The sequence below is a fragment of the Gorilla gorilla genome, chromosome 8 (genome assembly GCF_029281585.2).
Source record: "Gorilla gorilla gorilla isolate KB3781 chromosome 8, NHGRI_mGorGor1-v2.1_pri, whole genome shotgun sequence".
In the NCBI taxonomy this organism is placed as follows: domain Eukaryota; kingdom Metazoa; phylum Chordata; class Mammalia; order Primates; family Hominidae; genus Gorilla; species Gorilla gorilla.
This window is the reverse complement of record NC_073232.2, coordinates 23340216-23357276: the sequence shown is the minus strand read 5'-3', so window position 1 is coordinate 23357276 and position 17061 is coordinate 23340216. Positions and strand designations below refer to the sequence as shown.

The window sequence follows — 17061 nt, the reverse complement described above, 5'->3', positions numbered from 1 at the left end:
GATTTGCTGCAGGCTATTTTCCAGAAAATCTGGGCTGCAATTCAAGCAGACAGGGGATGAGGCTTTCCAGGCAAAGGAGCCATGAGTGAAGTGCTGAGAGAGGAAGGCAGGTGTTCTGGGGGCCAGCGTCAAGGGCTGACACAAAATCTCTCAGGCCAGCCTCTGCAACCTAAGGATGTACCAGACTCTCCCATACCTGAGGCTGCTCCTACCTGTCTCTCCTCAGGGTTTGTCTTTTCTCTGCCCATATCCACCAGTTGCAATAGCTCCAATATTAACGTTTTTTCTTAGCTTTGATTATTTTCCAAACACATAGTCCATGTAGAATCAGAAAGCAAATGTTCTGAAAAAGATGTTCTGCTGTTCCTGAAGTTCCAGTGCAAGAGCTACAAAAAAAAAGGTAAGCCCTCCCTACTCTGTGCTATCCAAACTATTTGGGATTTTTTTTTTTTTTTGCATTTGTTACATATTATCTTGTATCATTAATGATTCTACCAGATAAAAAGTTCCTTGAGGGCAGAGGTACAAAGTCGGCATTCTGCAAATATCAGTTGAATACATTTAGAAATCCATCTGCAAAGTTAGGATAAGGTCCCTTAAATCACTATTATAGACCTGTTCCTTAAATCATTGTTATTATTTTTCAAATGTGAATATACATATTATTTTCAATAGTATTGCAATCCACCAGCACAGTCAGAATGTCCTGACAGTTCTGTGCAAGGCCACATGCATGCGACTCAAGTCATGCTTTGAATCTCCAGGCACCTGCTGGCAAGGAGGGATGCTCTGGTGTTCCGGGGATCAGTAACATGAGACTCCATCCACACACTGTGGAATCAAGGTTCAAGCTCATTGGGCCACTATAGGAAAAACAATGTGGGATAAATTTTTTCACTCACTTATTTTATTTTGTTTTATTCTTTTCTTTTCTTTATTTTGAGACAGAGCCTTGCTCTGTTGCCCAGGCTGGAGTGCAGTGGTGCGATCTCACCGCAGTGCAACCTCCACCTCCCAGGTTCAAGCAATTCTCCTGTCTCAGTATCCCAAGTATCTTGGAACACGGGTGCCCACCGCACCCGGCTGATTTTTGTGTTTTTCATAGAACAGGGTTTTGCCATGTTGACCAGGCTGGTCTTGAACTCTTGACCATAGGTGATCTGCCCATGTCAGCCTCCCAAAGTGCTGGGGCTACAGGTGTGAGCCACTGTACCCAGCCTTCACTCATTTATTGAATATATTTTAGTACTTACTCTGTGCTAAGCACTGTGATGGGCAAATACTTTTTATTTTTAAATTTTTTTAGAGACAGAGTCTTGCTCTGTCCCCCAGGCTGGATTGCAGGAGTGCAGTCATAGCTCCCTGCAGCCTTAAACTCCTGGACTGAACTGATCCTCCCACCTCAGCCTCCCAAGTAGCTGAGACTCTAGGCACACACTACCATGCTTGGCTAATTCTTTTATTTCTTTTTTTTTTTTTTTTGTAGAGATGAAGTCTTGCTACGTTGCCTAGGCTCACCCTGAATTTTGGGGCTCATGCTATCTTCCTGTCTCAACCCCCAGAAGTGCTGGGAATGCAGGTGTGAGCTCCCATACCTGGCCCAAATCAATAGTTTTAAAAGTATAAGTAATATAGAAACAATAGCTATGCTCGTGCACAGGAACATTAAAGGTCATTAATTTCTTCCCCCTAGTTTCTTATTTCGAAAACTGTTCTCTATGTTTCTACATTTCACACTGTCTAGTTAATTTTAAGGATTTTTTGGAGCCATTACAGGAGGTGAGTAAAGGAAGAAATCAGAAAAGGACATACTAGAAGTATCAGGAATCACCATTTTTAGTTGAATACATGGACTCCAGAAGAAGACACAAGCTTGACAGTGCTCATGAAAAGATATCTCATTTTCTTAAGTCTTTGACTCTGGAAAGCCCTTTGAGCTACCCATTATATAACAAGATTCGGCAGGTTTTTTCTTTCTCCCTTCATTGACATCTTCCAGGGAAAATGCTGCATGATATGATTTTCAAGGCTAACTTGCCTTTTCCTCTTAAGCAGTGTCCCTTGTGACAAATTCACCTCCTATGCCTCCCTGAGCTAGGGAGGCTCCTTCAAAATTCCTAACAGGCAGCCCTGTGGAGAGATGGGAGGGAAGGGATGGGAGGGAGGAAGGGCGGGAGGAAGGGAGGGAGAGAGAGGTAGAGTGTGTCTGTATGCAGCGTACATGTGGTACAGCCAGGGAGATCAGAACGCTCACAGAACAGGCAGTGCAATTCCATGTTCCTCTTAAGTATGTTAGCCCTACCGGGAGCTGAGCTGGCCAGTCTACTTGGAGAGGAAAAGTAGATTTGGGGAAGGTGGAAGGGTCAGTTCCTAAGTGACTTCCTCCTCGGGGATGGTAAGGGTATTTGCTGATCTCCAGTGACTGCCTGGTGCCTCATGGTCAGACTCGGCTGTCTCACTCCCAGATATCTGATTTTGCAAAAAGGGACACACCTATCTGCAGCAAAGAAGACACTGACCAGATTGCGAGCGGTATGTTGTGACATTCAGCATGTTTATGCAGCAGAATTGCTGAGAGATGCAGAGAGAGGGGGTGGCTCGGGCTGCTTGATTTATCTGCAATAGGGAATGTTTTATTTTAATTGTCAGTTAAAGGAAGAATTGCTGCCAGGGCGAAGGTAGCAGTTAAACATTCCGTGTTCTAAGCTTTCACATTTGTGTTTGATGCGGTCTCCGTGTCTGTGCCGCTTTGCGAAGCTAGGGAGGGCTCACTTTTAAATAACCTGCAGCTTCCTATTTTCCTTCTTCTTTTTTTTTTTTTTTTTCCTCCCTAAGCACAGTTTCCACCCTGTCTTCCCTGACCTCCTCCCCACCCCTTGTGAAAGGTGGCCTATCTTCCCCTTGAGCCTTTTGCTCCCTAAGTCTGGATTTTGGCTGCTTTTTCTGCAGGTGCTTTTGGATGCTCTGTAGCCACCCGGGGCCCAGGCGGACTGACTCGGCAGCAGGATTCGTGCATGGGAATCGGAGACCATGGCAGTGCAGCTGGTGCCCGACTCAGCTCTCGGCCTGCTGATGGTGAGTGTTCAGACAGGAGGTGGGGCCCGGGCAGCGTCCACTCCAGCCTCCCCTGCTCCGTGGGCTGCTGCTGCTGCTGCAGTGGCTGCAGACATGTTCAACATTGCTCCGCTTTATCCCGCAGGCTCTTTGGAAATGCTTTCTTGGGTCAGAGTATCAGCATGACAAAGCACTTGCAGGGAAAAGAAGCTGTAGATTTGCCATTTCAGAAACTTGTTGCTGAATGCTATTTTGAGAGCTGTGCTTGCAAACAGGTGCTAAGAGCCCCTCGAAATAGATTGCTAGGATGCCTCCTCCAGCTCCCAGCATCCTTTCCCCCTTGTCTTTTGCATCTAAATTGAGCCGATTTTGTTTGTTTTTGGATATCTTCTCAGGGCAACTGTGGAATCTGTTGCCCATGGGGTGACAGAATGGGGTCTTCTTTCTAGGCGCCCACATATCTGCTCATACTTTCCTGTAGAGGTGGTGGAGGAGGTTCACTGTGGCCTCAGTGATGCTTGGGCTACTGAGTTGGGAGCAGCTTGTTTCCTATCTACCATTGATGGCAAACCTTGGCAGGCCTTGTCCAGGCATTTATCTGTGTGTGAGCAGCTGACTCACCTTATACCCCTCTGGAATTTTCACCAAATTAAGAAAGCCCTAGCTCTTACCATATTAAAGCACACAGGGACATGGGCACTGTCCTGTTGCAACCCAATTGGCTTTTGGCTTGACACTAGGTTCAGCAGTGGCTTTTGCCATGGTTTTGCATCTCTCTCCTTTCCCAGGGTTCCCACACACCACGGTAATACTGGCTGTTGTTGGAAGTAGTCTGCATCAGGCTTGGCATGGAAATGTTTCCAGCATTTACACAGGAGATTTTATGAACCAAGCATAAGTGCTTCTGTGTATATTGATTTGTGTCTTCTGAATGAGGAGGGGAAATGCAACTTTGCAAGGCCTGACGAGTTTAAGGAGGTGACTTGGAAGAGCCGTCAGTGGGAAGCCTGCCCCCTGGGTGGCAAGCCAGGTCATGTTAAAAGGAACAGATATCTTGGTTCTTCGTTGCTCAAAATTCCACTGGGTCCACAGATTTAGTTGAATTGCCTGAAATCTATCTCACGGGCCTCTGCTGACTTCTGATTTCACTGGGGGAGTAGGACTAGAAGAAATGAAATTGTCAGTTTCCAGAGAAATTACCCATTACCTGACTTCTTTCCCTTACTAATTCTATCGTCTGATGATACTTTATCCTCCATCGTCTACCTGTGGTCAAATAAACTGGATAGGAATTTTCATTCCATCACTGAGTATTCGTGATGATTGCTGGCACTAAAATGCATTATCTATGGGGTCTAGGAGACTTCTGGGAACCTGGAAGCCTGGGTTATATGCACTGAAATACAGGCACACATGTGCACACACACACACACACACATGCGTATGTATATTATATTATCTAGTACACTAACAGAAATAAATCCTGCATCATGTTAATATAGAGGAGAAAAGTTTTCTTGAAAAATAGCTTTAGGGAGAGTTAGACCCGCTTGTCTCAGCCTCCTACTTGGACCTTTCTTCTATACTTAGAAGAAAGATGTGTATCTGTTTTATTCCAAGCCCCTAAGCATAAATCCTTGGTATCCAAATTAAATGAATAGCATCCATTTCTGCTGTTATACACACACCACACACACACACACACACACACACACACACACACACACAGGCTTTTCTGTTCCTAGGTCTTCCACATACTATGGCTGCTGTCCTGGTAGTGTCTACATCTCAGACTTTACCTTCCATTTGTCAGTGGCCTCTGCCCTTAGATCTGTCCCTGGCACTCTCCTCCTGCCCGGAAAAAAGGATCGTGTTCTCCTGTCTTGGAAACCAGGGCAAAGAGCTCTTGACACCCTGATGGACCGTTTGATTAAAGAACCCTGGAGTACCATGTGTAATCAAAGTCTGTATACATTTTCTGGTTCATGTTTAGTTCAGGGAAATTTTCCCCTATGGACTTTGGTGCTATTTTTTTTCCTTTTTAAGGGTAAATCCCAAAGTAATTGCTTCCCTGACATCTTGCATGATGCATCTTAAAATTTATAAGCAAGCCGAGGAGGAAAGAAAGGAGGAAAAGAGGCCATTTAGCAGAGTTGTTTTGGCTGTGAGTTCAGGAAGGAAGCTGTAAACATTATTATTTATGAGCTCATTCATCAGCCAATCAGTTGTCAGTATTTATCGAGTGTCTGCTCACTGAGGAAAGTAGCCTGGCATAACAGCAAGAGCCAGAGCTCATAAACACACAGTCTGTGGGAGGTTGATACCAGGTTGGTGGATTGCAGTTCTGATTTTGTGCTATGGAGTCATCCGGGCTAAGGGGTAGGTGGGGAGATGATCTGGCCACACCCCTTGCTTTTGGATAAGGAGACACCCAGAGGTTACATTCAGCTTAGATGCTAAATGCTTCAGGGCAGAGCATGTTTAATTGGTTACAGAAGCGGCCACAGAGTCTGGAGGGTTGGACAGCCCTGTGCTCCATTCTAGCCTTGCCACTCATTGAGTGATCCTGGGAATGTCCCTTCCTTTCTCTGCCTTGGTGATGCCATTTACTAACTGAGAGTGCTCTCTGATGTCTAGGGTCCCTTCCATTCTGTTAAACACAATTTAAGATCTCTAAGAAACAGTGTACAGATGAAGTTCCAGGATAGCCAATTCGAGGGCTTTATTTAGCGTTATGTCTCTATTTCCAACCTTGCACATGAGCAGTATTGCTATGAAAATGGTGGAGTGTGTTCCCACTCTGGCTTTTATGCTAGGGCAGATATGTTTCATATTATTAGCTGACACGGATGATCATTAGTGTTCATTCATACTCTGCCATCAGGAGTCTACCCCACAGGAACCTAAGTTGGTCCATTGGACAAAAGCCAATGACTTTTGAACAGTGTCTCAGAGGCCTTTTCAAGCTGGGGCTGGGTTGCGGTCAGCTGGGAGGGGTCCCAGGTGGTAAGCATGCCTGGACCATCTTGAGGTGGGAGGACCTCACTGATTCTTTCAACGGAGAGCTCACAGAGGGCAGTGATGCCTCTCCACACAGGACAGAGCCACTCATATGACCACGGAAGGGGGGACTTGGAGAGAAGACACATTATGGTGGTGGAGATGGCCTTTTAGGCTGTTGAAAAGCTGCCTTTCCCATCTTTGCAAGAATCTCAGGCAGCGAAAGAAGATACTGCTGTGTTCACCAAACTGTGAGGAGGCTTCAGATTGATGTGACTAATTGTAGAGCGGGAAGCTCTTGGCTACGTGTCATTTGTTGAGGGCGTGTGAGTTCAGGGAAAGCTGCAAGGGCTGGAACGTGCTAGAGCTGAGGATTAGTTTATCTTTAGAGCCAGGATAAGGATGAATAACCAAGGGGCTTCAGGGGTGTTATGATGCCATTTTGGTTCTTAGATTCTAAAGGCTCACCTTTGGGACAGCTAGATTAAAATAGTTTTTAATGGAAATTAACTGGATAATAAATAATGCAAATTAAGCTTTTCTATAAATGAAGTGTCTTTAAATACATTATCTCATTTAATTCCATTCATGACCCTACTTTTAAGACAAAAAAAATCTGATAATTAGAATTTGGAAAACTGTCAATGGTCACATAAGTGAAACTGATGAAGCAAGTTCTCAAAATCTCGGTCCTCTGAGTCCCAAGCCAGTGCTTTCTCTGACAGCATATCAAAGCTCAACAATTTGACTTCTAGGACTTTCTAACACTTTGGATTCACTCCTGAAGTTAGCTCCCCTCTGAACCAGTCAGCATTTTCTGTGTTTCCAGGTGAGGAATCCTGTCTTTCTGTTAATCATCTGTTCTTTTCCATATTGAAGTGTAAAATAAAAAAGGGATACCACAAGTCTGGCTCAAGATGTCTGGCTTGACTCTAGCAAGAAAAAATATTTTTTATATCGATGAAATAGCTGCCATTTTTTCAAGGTTCTATTCTCTCAGACTCTGTTTCTAGGAAATTACCAAGAGTCATATTTTATAACATAAAAAATTTAATGTATAAAAACTCAATTCACAAGTCAGAGAAGTTAGTGGGTGATTAACCACAATGAATGAAGAATGTCAATTAGATTATCCTGAAGTTTCTTTCCATTCTAAATATTTGATTTCAGATTTCTGGGCTTCTTTTGAATAGACCAGCTCCGTTGTCTATGTTTAATAGATTTCAATGGATAACCTGCTGTTCTATGAGTTTATCTCCCTCATTTCATTTCTTTATAAATTCTTTTCTAAGCCATTTTCCTCCTTTGGACAATTTCCTTTTTAACCAACCAACAGATATTTGCTTGGTATCTACTTTGTGCAAGAAGAGTACAAGGCAGTGACTGGCTTTAGCATACTTACAGTCTAATTGTCAAGACAGGTTGGAGATACACAGGAACTGTAACAGTGAGAAATTTACAGGACGTCTTCAGAGAATCACATAAGAACTATAACAAAACAGTGCCTAACTCATCACCAAGTGAGCCCTAGGGGGCGCTGGTTGTCAGAGTGGATGAACTTGTTCTTGAAGTTCAAGCAAGATGTTGAGTGATGGATGAGTTAAGAGAGCAGATTTGAGGTGAGGGGAGTGGTTGAATACAACAAAGTCTGGATCGTGTTTGGGAGACGGGGAGTAGACTGGTTTGGGCAGATTTCCTGTAGGTGACAAAGGGTTGCAAGATCAGAAAGGCCAGTTGGAGATGTGATCAAGGTTCTAGTTCTATTACTATAATCTAATCCTTCTCTACATTTGACCTGTGAGAGGTCTAATCTGACAGATTCAGATTAGATCCTGAAAAGAGATTCAGAATTTGTAATAAGCCTATGGCTTTTCCGCAGATCCCAACTGGCAAAAAGCATAGAATAAAATTGAGTTTTGTCTTAAGGACTCTTGCTCTTAAATTAATAATCTCTATGTTTTTCAAAGTGCGTTTGCAGATGTTGTCCCACCGGATGTCCTCAACACTCCAGACAGGTTAGGAACGACATCTTCCTATTATATGGTGAAGTTGGGGTCCAGAGAAGTCAAAGGGCTTGCCCAAGATGACTCAGATAATTTGCGATAAAATTTAGATACAGGCCAGGTGCGGTGGTTCATGCCTGTAATCCCAGCACTTTGGGAAGCTGAGGCAGGCAGATCACCTGAGGTCAGGTGTTTGAGACTAGCTTGGCCAACATGGTGAAACCCCATCTCTACTAAAAATACAAAAATTAGCAAGGCATGGTGGGGTGCACCTGTAGTCCCACCTGCTTGGGAGGCTGAGGCAGGAGAATCACTTGAACCAAGGAGGCAGAGGTTGCAGTGAGCCGAGATCGGCGCACGCCACTGCACTCCAGCCTGGGTGACAGAGCGGGACTCCATCTCTAAATAAATAAATAAATAAATAAATAAATAAATAAATAAATAACATTAAGATAGTACTCAAGTTTTCATGATGGTTCATGCATATGTTTGAAAAAAGTGATATTGACAACTTTTATGGAAATTTGGAGAATAATAATTACATAGTAATACAGTGAAGCCACCTAAAGCACTGTATACAGAATGGAGCCATCCAGGCATGGGGCCCAGGGGAGAGGTCCTAGATATTTGGGTCTAAGGGCGAAACTAATATTTAGTATCATCTATCTTTCTGGTTTATTCATAAGTAAGATAATTGTCAAAAAGTCCCTGAGAAATGGTCATGTCATTGTTACCTCCAAGTCAGTGGCAAAAATCCTTCTTAAGCTTAAATTATTGCACCCAAGGTAAAATTTCCCAATGGGTGTCTTTGAGATCTTGCTATTAATATTTTTAGTTACTATTTAGTGTACAAATTTATCTGTTTCAAATGGTGAAATTTGAAATCCATGACTGTAAAAGTAACTCAGATAATTTTTTGCTAAATATATTTTTATTTCATTTTCTGCCGGACCTGTTTCTGTTAGTCTAATCGACAGAGACTAACTCAAACTGCTAGTATTGGCAGAAAGGGAAACTTACTGACTGATGTGACCAGGGAGTCTCAGGAATAAAAGAGCTCCAGGAGAAGCTGGATCAAGGACTGTATGGTGGCATCTGAACCCTGTTTCTCTGGCTCTGCCATGTCTTGGCTCTGCTTTTCTTTGTGTGGACTTCATTTTCTGGCAGATTCTTCTCCCAGCAGCTCTAGGGTTACTTGTTCTTAGAGTTAGTGAATGTAGGTAAATGAGCAGGACTCTCTTTCATGGTCATCTCTTACAAGCTGTCTTTGGATCTCTTGAATAACAGGCTCTTCGCGGGCCAATTACTGGGTACAGAGATGGAGATTTCTAACTAATCAGGCTGGCTAATGTGTCTAGACCTATTGAAAGGAAGGAAGGAAGTAATCAACTGGCTGATAACTCTGTCTGAATTACATGGGGTGGGAAAAGCAGGTTCCAAAAAAGGAAGAGCTGTATTATCAGGAGGGAGGATGCTATTTTATCAGAAGGGGATGCTAGGAAGGCAAAAAGGATAGATACCCATTACAGTTGTCTATGCATCTTGTATACCATGATAGGTAATCTGCAAAACTAGTCAGGGAGGTAAAGCATCAGTGAATCCCAAATCATGGCTTCAATTTTCCTCAAAATAAATATAAATGGAGAAGCACAATTGCCTAAATATTTTATGCTAGTTTGAACAAATCTCACTGTCTGTAAAATAAGATAATAATAGCTACCATGTAAGATTTGGGATAATTCAACCAGATATGCATGTAAAGTTCGTAGTGCTATTTTTGGCCCAAAGCAAATAGCACAGTATATACTAGTAGTCCCTTCCTTTATCTTAAAAAGATATGAAATGATTGTCTACCTGAATTCATCTCATGCAACTCTTACATGAGACAAAATCCATCTAAGAAACAAGTTGCCCACTTCTGTCTTTCTCCATCCCAGTCTCTGGACAATGAGTGACCACCTCTGGACAATCAGCTAATGCTTTTAGAAAAACAGATGTTCCTGTGGCCATGTGAGCCATTCTAGTTATGAGCAAATTTAAATTTGCATTCCTATGTTGAATAACTCACAGAATTTTCTTACCCTTTGAAGGGAGATGACTAAAATATGGGCTGCAATATGTTCTCTCTGGCAAAGGCAAAATGCGTGCATTTTACACATGATGGGGCAGTTATGAGTGCATCTCTGCTAAAAATTAATTGTAGAGCAGCTTTGCAAAGTATAATAGTGGTTTGGAGAACATATATTACTGGTGCAAGTAGCAGTTTCTCATTGACTTCTATGCCAGAATATGAAGCTTAATGGAACATACGGTATTTAGCCTGGTAGTAATCAAAGGTCCTGGAAACATGCTCTATCAAGACCATGTGGTTCGTATCGAGTGGGGAGAATAAATTCCAATGTCAAGGAAACACTGGCCTGCAACTTCTGTTGCACTGTGATGAGTGCTTTTTATAATCCTGGATATTGAAATCTTAGCCTCACAGTCTGGACCTGGAGAAGCAATTTCCTGAATGGTAGATCCAGTTTATCTTTCCAAGTATATCATGCACACCCATGGTTTTCACTGTCATCTGTACACTAATGGCTCCCAAATCATGTCTTTCACTCAGGCCTTGCCCCAAGCTCCTAGTAACTGCAAGTCCAAATGCTTTATCAGATTTATTCTCCTGCTTGTTCCACAGGTATGTGAAACTCAGAACACCTCAGCCCAGCTCAAATGTAGAATTTATGGTCTTCTCCCCAACCTTAGTTGGTGGTGGTGCCTTTGTGCTTGTTATCCTGGGATTAGCCTTGGAGTCCTTGCTTTCTCTCATCTACCTGGTTCAGCTAGTCATGGGCCATGCTGCTTCTGCTGCCTCAGTTTCTCTTGAATCTGGCCCCTCCTATGTACTCACCTCCCCTGCCTTAGTCCAGGCCTCTACTCTCTCATACCTAGTGTAGTAGTTCATTCTCGCATTGCTATAAAGAAGTACCTGAGAATGGGTAATTTATAAAGAAAAGAGGTTTAATTGACTCACAGTTTCGCAGGCTGTACAGGAAGCCTGGCTGGAGAAGCCTCAGGAAACTTACAATCATGGTGGAAGACGAAGAGGAAGGAGGCACATCTTGCATGGTGGGAGCAGGAGGAAGAGGGAGCAAAGGGGGAAGTGCTACACACTTTGAAACAACCAGCTCTCATAAGAACTCACTCACTATCACAAGAACAGCAAGGGAGAAGTCTGCCCCCATGGTACAATCACCTCCCACCAGGCCCCTTCCCCAAAACTGGGGATTCCAATTCAGACTTGAGATTTGGGCAGGGACACAGATGCAAACCATATCACCTGGGCTACCTGCAGGGCCTCTTACCTGGTCTTTCTGCTTCTAGTCTCTTATCACTATCGACTGTCTTCTGTACTTTTTCTAGAGTGTTAGTTATGAAATAAAGGTCTAATTTCTCTGCCTAAAATTCTCCAGTTGTACCTGATTTTACACAGGATAAGGATCTAGCTTTTTAATATACCACATTACTCACTTACAGATCTGGTCTCTGCCTACCTGCCCAGCCTCATGTCCCAGGGTCCCTTCCTCCACCCCTCAAAATTCATACTCTCACAGTGTTGGACATTTCCTTCCTTGACAAATGATATGCAGGATTAAGCCTGTGCACTTCTGAATGTACACTTTCTATTATTTGGAATGCTATTCTACCTTCCTCACTTTCTCCTTTATTTCATATATACATATATGAAATATGTATGTATATTCATTCATATATATAATTCATATATATGTAAAATTTTACTTATCGCTAGATGATATTTGACTTTTGTATCTGTTTTTCGTAATAGATTGTGAGTGCCTCATAAGTATAGAGTATTTCTCTATACTTTATTCATTCGTTTCATTCATTCATCCATTCACTTAACCCATCACATATTCTCTTCTAGACACTGTTTTAATAGGAGGGATACACTGGTGAACCAGACAGAAAGTCTTTCTGTTGTCATCAAGCTTACACTCTCCTGGGAAAAGACAAAAATAAAAATAAAAATAAATAACACATTGAAAATAAATAGAAGAACTATGAGTGCCCTATAGAGAATTAAAAATGGTTATTTGGAGACAGTGCTTGGAAGACAGCTTTAGAGGAGTGACTGAGGACGCCTTCTTAGAAGAGGTCACATTTGAACTGAAGGGTGAGCTACAAGAAGCAGGCAAGGGTGAAAAGTCATGGATGGGGCATTCCAACCTGGGCCATGGCCCCGGGGTGGGAAGGAGTTTAGCAGACTCCAGCATCATGCACTCTTCTCAATATATTTGGTAATGAAGGTATTGATTGGCTGCTTCCTGGCAGCTTAGCACCACACCAGGCTTTGGGAGGAATTTTGGTGAGTACAGTGCGTGGCCCTTGCCTGGGAACTTATATCTCATTAGAGAAATAAGAAGTACTGAAAATGCTTAGGTCACACTGCATGTTGAGAAATGGGCCTACATGGAAGGTATGGTATTTACTAACAAGGCGTTTGAAGAAATCAGAGGCAAGGGCAGGGACAGGTGTGTGAGATCTAGAATGCTAGTCCACATGGTTTGTAGAAAATGGCGTTAAGCTATTTTGAAAAGTGTATATCATGTTGGCTGGGGAAGAGAGGGAAGGAGTAGCTTCCCAGTGGAGGGAACAAAATCATCAGGAAATTCAGGAGGAAATGTTAAACCACCAAGGGTGGGGTTGGGGAGGGCAAATGTGGGAATATGAAAGGAGGGATTGATATTTTGTTAAAGGGTCTGTGTCATGGAGGAGATGGACTGCTAGCTAAAGAATAAGGCAAGACATTGCAAATGCTCTTGGGAGCATCTGGATTGGAGCTGCAGGCACTGAAGCCTCTCCAGGTTCTTGGATTGGACTGACTTAATGGGCAGGCATGGGAAGTGGGGTGTTTAATCTAGTGGTGGAAGGCAGGGTGTGCTGGGGACACTGGAAGGAGAGGGCCAGTTTAGAGGCAATTGCATGAATTTGGGCGGGAGGTAAAGAGGTGGCACGGAGCTGACAGTAAGAAAAGAGGAAGGGGAATGAATTCTGGAACATCCTGAAGGGAGAGCCATCAGGATTGGATGGGAGATGGATGACAGGGGACACACACAGGGAGGAGCCAGCTGGGACCACTCTGTGACTCCTGGAGGTGCAGGGACCATGACACATACAAGCCACTCTGGAGTGGGAAATACAATTTGAATAAGAATAGCTTTCTATTGACTGAGGACTACAGAGGTGAAAGTGCTGAGGAAATAATGAGATTTGCCAGTAAAGGTGGAGGGTGGGCAGTTGGAGGTACAGGCTGAGTTAGGTCCTGGATTAGATTTGGTATGGGAGGCAGATCTGGCAGTGACACTGAAGCTCAGAAATCCTGAAGAGATTGTAGAGAGGAAATAACAGGAGGCCAAGCCTGAGAGAGGTGCATTCTAATGGAGTTTAATCACCTTGTGATGCAGGACAGTGTTTGTACCCAATCAATGTTCCCTCGACTTTGGAATTAATTTTCTTCACATTGAATGTGCCGCATGGCCCCATTGAAGAAGTCTTGGTGATTTTTGCTATTAATAGATGCAGGTTAAATGCAGTTCCATTAGATGATGGCACTTCCTCAAAGATTTCTTTAGGCATGGCCAAACTAGGAACATATACAGGCAAACTATTACTAAACCTCACAAGGTGGCTGTATGTATTTATCGTGTGTGTGTGTGTGTGTGTGTGAGACAGAGAGAGAGAGAGAGAGGAGAGAGAGATATTCAGTTACTACTGCTGTAAAACAAACTATCCCACACTTTGTAATTTTTGTACAAAATTCAGTATTCTGTTACGCTTATAAATGTTATGGGTCAGGAGTTCCAACAGAGTACAGTGGGAATGGATTGTCTCTGCTCCACACTGGAGCTTCAGCTGGGAAGAGCTGATGGCTGGGGTGATTCAACAACTGGTCTTGGAATCTTCTGGAGATAAGTCTTCACTCATATGTATGGGTAGATGCTGTTGTTAGCTAGACCACAGCTGGTTCTGTGAACCATAACATTAGACTCTCCCCACATGATGTGGGCCTCCTCAAAATACGGCTGCTTCAAGGTAGGTGGATTTGCAGAGTGACCCAGGGTCCAAAACTGAGTATCTGAGCTAGCCAGGCAGAGCCATATGATCGCTCATAACCTAGCCTCAGAAGTCATGCAGACTTGCTCCTGTTGCATTTCCTTGGTTACAGACAAGTCATTAAGGCTAGATCCAAGGTGAGAGGATTTAGACTGCCTCTTGATGAAGGACATGTCGATGTGGTTCAGGACATGTTTCAAGCCACCACGGGGTATGTTCATTCTATGTAACTTGATTTTATGTTCCTTGATGCTCTTTTCCGAATTACTCACAAACAGTCTATGGGACTTTACTCAGAGGAAACATTGTATAAATATTGATTGAATGAGTGATAGGTTGATATCTGAAGAAGTCTTTTTTTTTTTTTTGCATACTAGCAAAGAGCTGCCTTTTGAGTTTTCCGATTTTCATCCAAACTCTGAACATCTGGGGCTAACATGTGCTTAGTGCATGTCACACCTTCAAAGAACACTCAGAGGATGCGTAAATCCTGGTCAGCCTGCTCTGTGACCTCTGAGGTCCCAAATTCAGTTCTTACTGATGATTGGGAGCTGAAAAGGCAATAATGTTTTTTTCCTTTACATGCTTGGCCTTGGGACTAATAACTTGTTTTGTGTCTTTATTGCCCATGTGTCAAGGTAAAAAAAAAAAAAAAAAAAAAGGAGGGTATAGCTTGGTGTCAGGACTGCAATGCTTTCTTTTCTCATGAGGGAGTGTGAATGTAATTGAGCTATAATGAACATGGCTGAGGTCATTTCCTAGGGATTAATGAACAGGAGACTATGTCTGGGGCCTGAGGCTGAGTCTTTGGTCATTAACCTAGTTGGTCATTAATATTCTTCAGGAATGCTTTACGTTAGGCCATTACAACTAGTGCCATATGCTGCTACAATGGGGAAACATGAACATTACCTGTATCAACAACTATTTGTTCTCCTTCTATTCTCTACAATTATTGAGTGAGGCAGCCTCTTTAATACACATCCCATGGGCACGAAGCACCAACGGCAGGGAAAATTTGAAGCGGAGGTCCTTTGAGTGCACATCCTTTTATATATTTTGAATTTTCTAGCAAGAAAATGCATTAAAACTCAGACTCTGTATCTAGACAGGACAATTAGTTATTTTGGCCTGTTCAGAGTAAAATCTGTGACTATTTTCTGGACTCCTTTGGCCTTCTTTTTTCCCAAGAAGAAACAACTGGCTTTCTTCCTCTTTTTTTTTCCATCTCTTGTCTTGTCTTCTCCTCTCTTTTCTCCTTCCTTCCCCTCCTCTTCCCTCCCCTCCTGTTCCCTTTGTATTCTATTCTCTTGTCTTCTCTTTCCATCCCTTCTCTTTGTAAAAAGATTTTTGGAGGGTCTCAGTCAGAGATATTGTGGTATGTGCTGAGGATATGTGGATATGTGTGTAAATACCACCTAGTCCCTGCTCTCAAGAAGTTTAGAGTGTAGTTGGAAAGGCCAATAAACAAACAGTTGCAACACAGTGAGATAAACGTGGTGGCAGAGAAATAGTCAAAATGCTATAAAGCACAGGAACACCGTGCAGTTACTTCTAAAGTAGAGCTAAAGGTTCTGGAGGATTATTGGTGGGTGAGGTAAGTGGTAGTGGACAGTAGTTCCAGGTACAGGGAACAGCATACATGAATGCAATGGGAGAGTCACACGTCCCAGCAACTATGTGACATTTGGGTATGAGGAAGGCAAAAAGGAATAGAGAAAGAGAGGTCAAGATCCTGGCTGGGGGCAGACACGAAATGTCTTCTGAATAAATGGCAAGGAGTTTGAACTTTATCTTGAACTCTACAAATAGTCATCAATGATTTTAAGTGGGGAAGGACATGATCAGAGTGCAGATGTAGAAATATCATGCTGCAAATGATATGGAGAATAAATGGAAAGAAGAGGTGAATCTGAGGCAAAGGAATCTGAACAAGGAGGTATTAAAGTCATACAACTGAGCGATAAAGTGGACTTGAACTAATGCCAGGAAAAGAGAGAATGGGAGAGAGTGTGGATTCTTGAGTTTCACATGGGAACTTCCAGTGGATGGTGCATATTGACTCTCATTAATAACTAAATTAAAAGCTGCTTAAACTGGCTTTAAAACAGGACACTTCTTTAGTTCACATATTAAGTCCAGGATGGAGTTGTTCCTAGGCTGTGGCTCTGGTTCCACCCATCCCCTGTTACCACTAGATCTTTTGGCTCTGCTCTTATCTGTAAGCTTTGTCTTCAGCCTGATATTCCTCATGTGGTCACCAGATTGCTGCCTGCAGCAACTGTTCAATATGCTTCCTTGTTCAAGCTTGGGGGAAAGAAGAAACATCTCTCCTCAAAATGGGAATGAGAAATTCTTTCTTTCCTTCTGAGAGGACCAACTCAGGTCACTTTCCCTCCCCAGGAAAAAGACTCAAGCACTGATTGCCTTAAGCCTGGTATCTTCTTTTTTTTTTTTTCTTTTTTTTTTTTTTTTTTTGCTGCTATCACAAAATACTATAGACTGGGAAATTTATAATGAACATAAATCTATTTTTTTCACAGTTCCACTGGACAGAGAAATCCAAGATCAAGGAATGGGCGTCTGGGGAGGCCCTTCTTGCTACATCATCCCACAGCAAAGGCAGAGGGGCAAGAAAGAGTAAGAGGGGGCTGAACTCACCCTTTTATAACAGCACAATTCCACCCATGAAGGTGGAATCTTTATGACCTAATCCTCTCTTGAAAACACTACCTCTTAATATTGTTACAATGACAATTAAATGTTAACATGAGTTTTGGAGGGAATAAATGTTCAAACCACAACACCTGGGATCCTCAACTGGACACTAGCCAAAAAGCATGGAATCACTATGCTTGGATCAGATATATCAATATCTACTGCT

The 17061-nt window shown here is 42.8% G+C and overlaps 1 protein-coding gene across 1 annotated transcript in view; it reads left to right on the top strand.

Moving 5' to 3' along the window:
- Positions 1 to 2168: 2168 nt before the first annotated feature.
- Positions 2169 to 17061, top strand: part of FRMD4A (FERM domain containing 4A) — a 685957-nt gene continuing 671064 nt past the window's right edge. The window contains exons 1-2 of the mRNA XM_055352375.2: positions 2169 to 2532; positions 2950 to 3075. Of these exons, the coding sequence (XP_055208350.1) occupies positions 3031 to 3075 (45 nt within the window). The 5' untranslated portion in view covers positions 2169 to 2532; positions 2950 to 3030. The remainder of the gene's footprint in view (positions 2533 to 2949; positions 3076 to 17061) is intronic.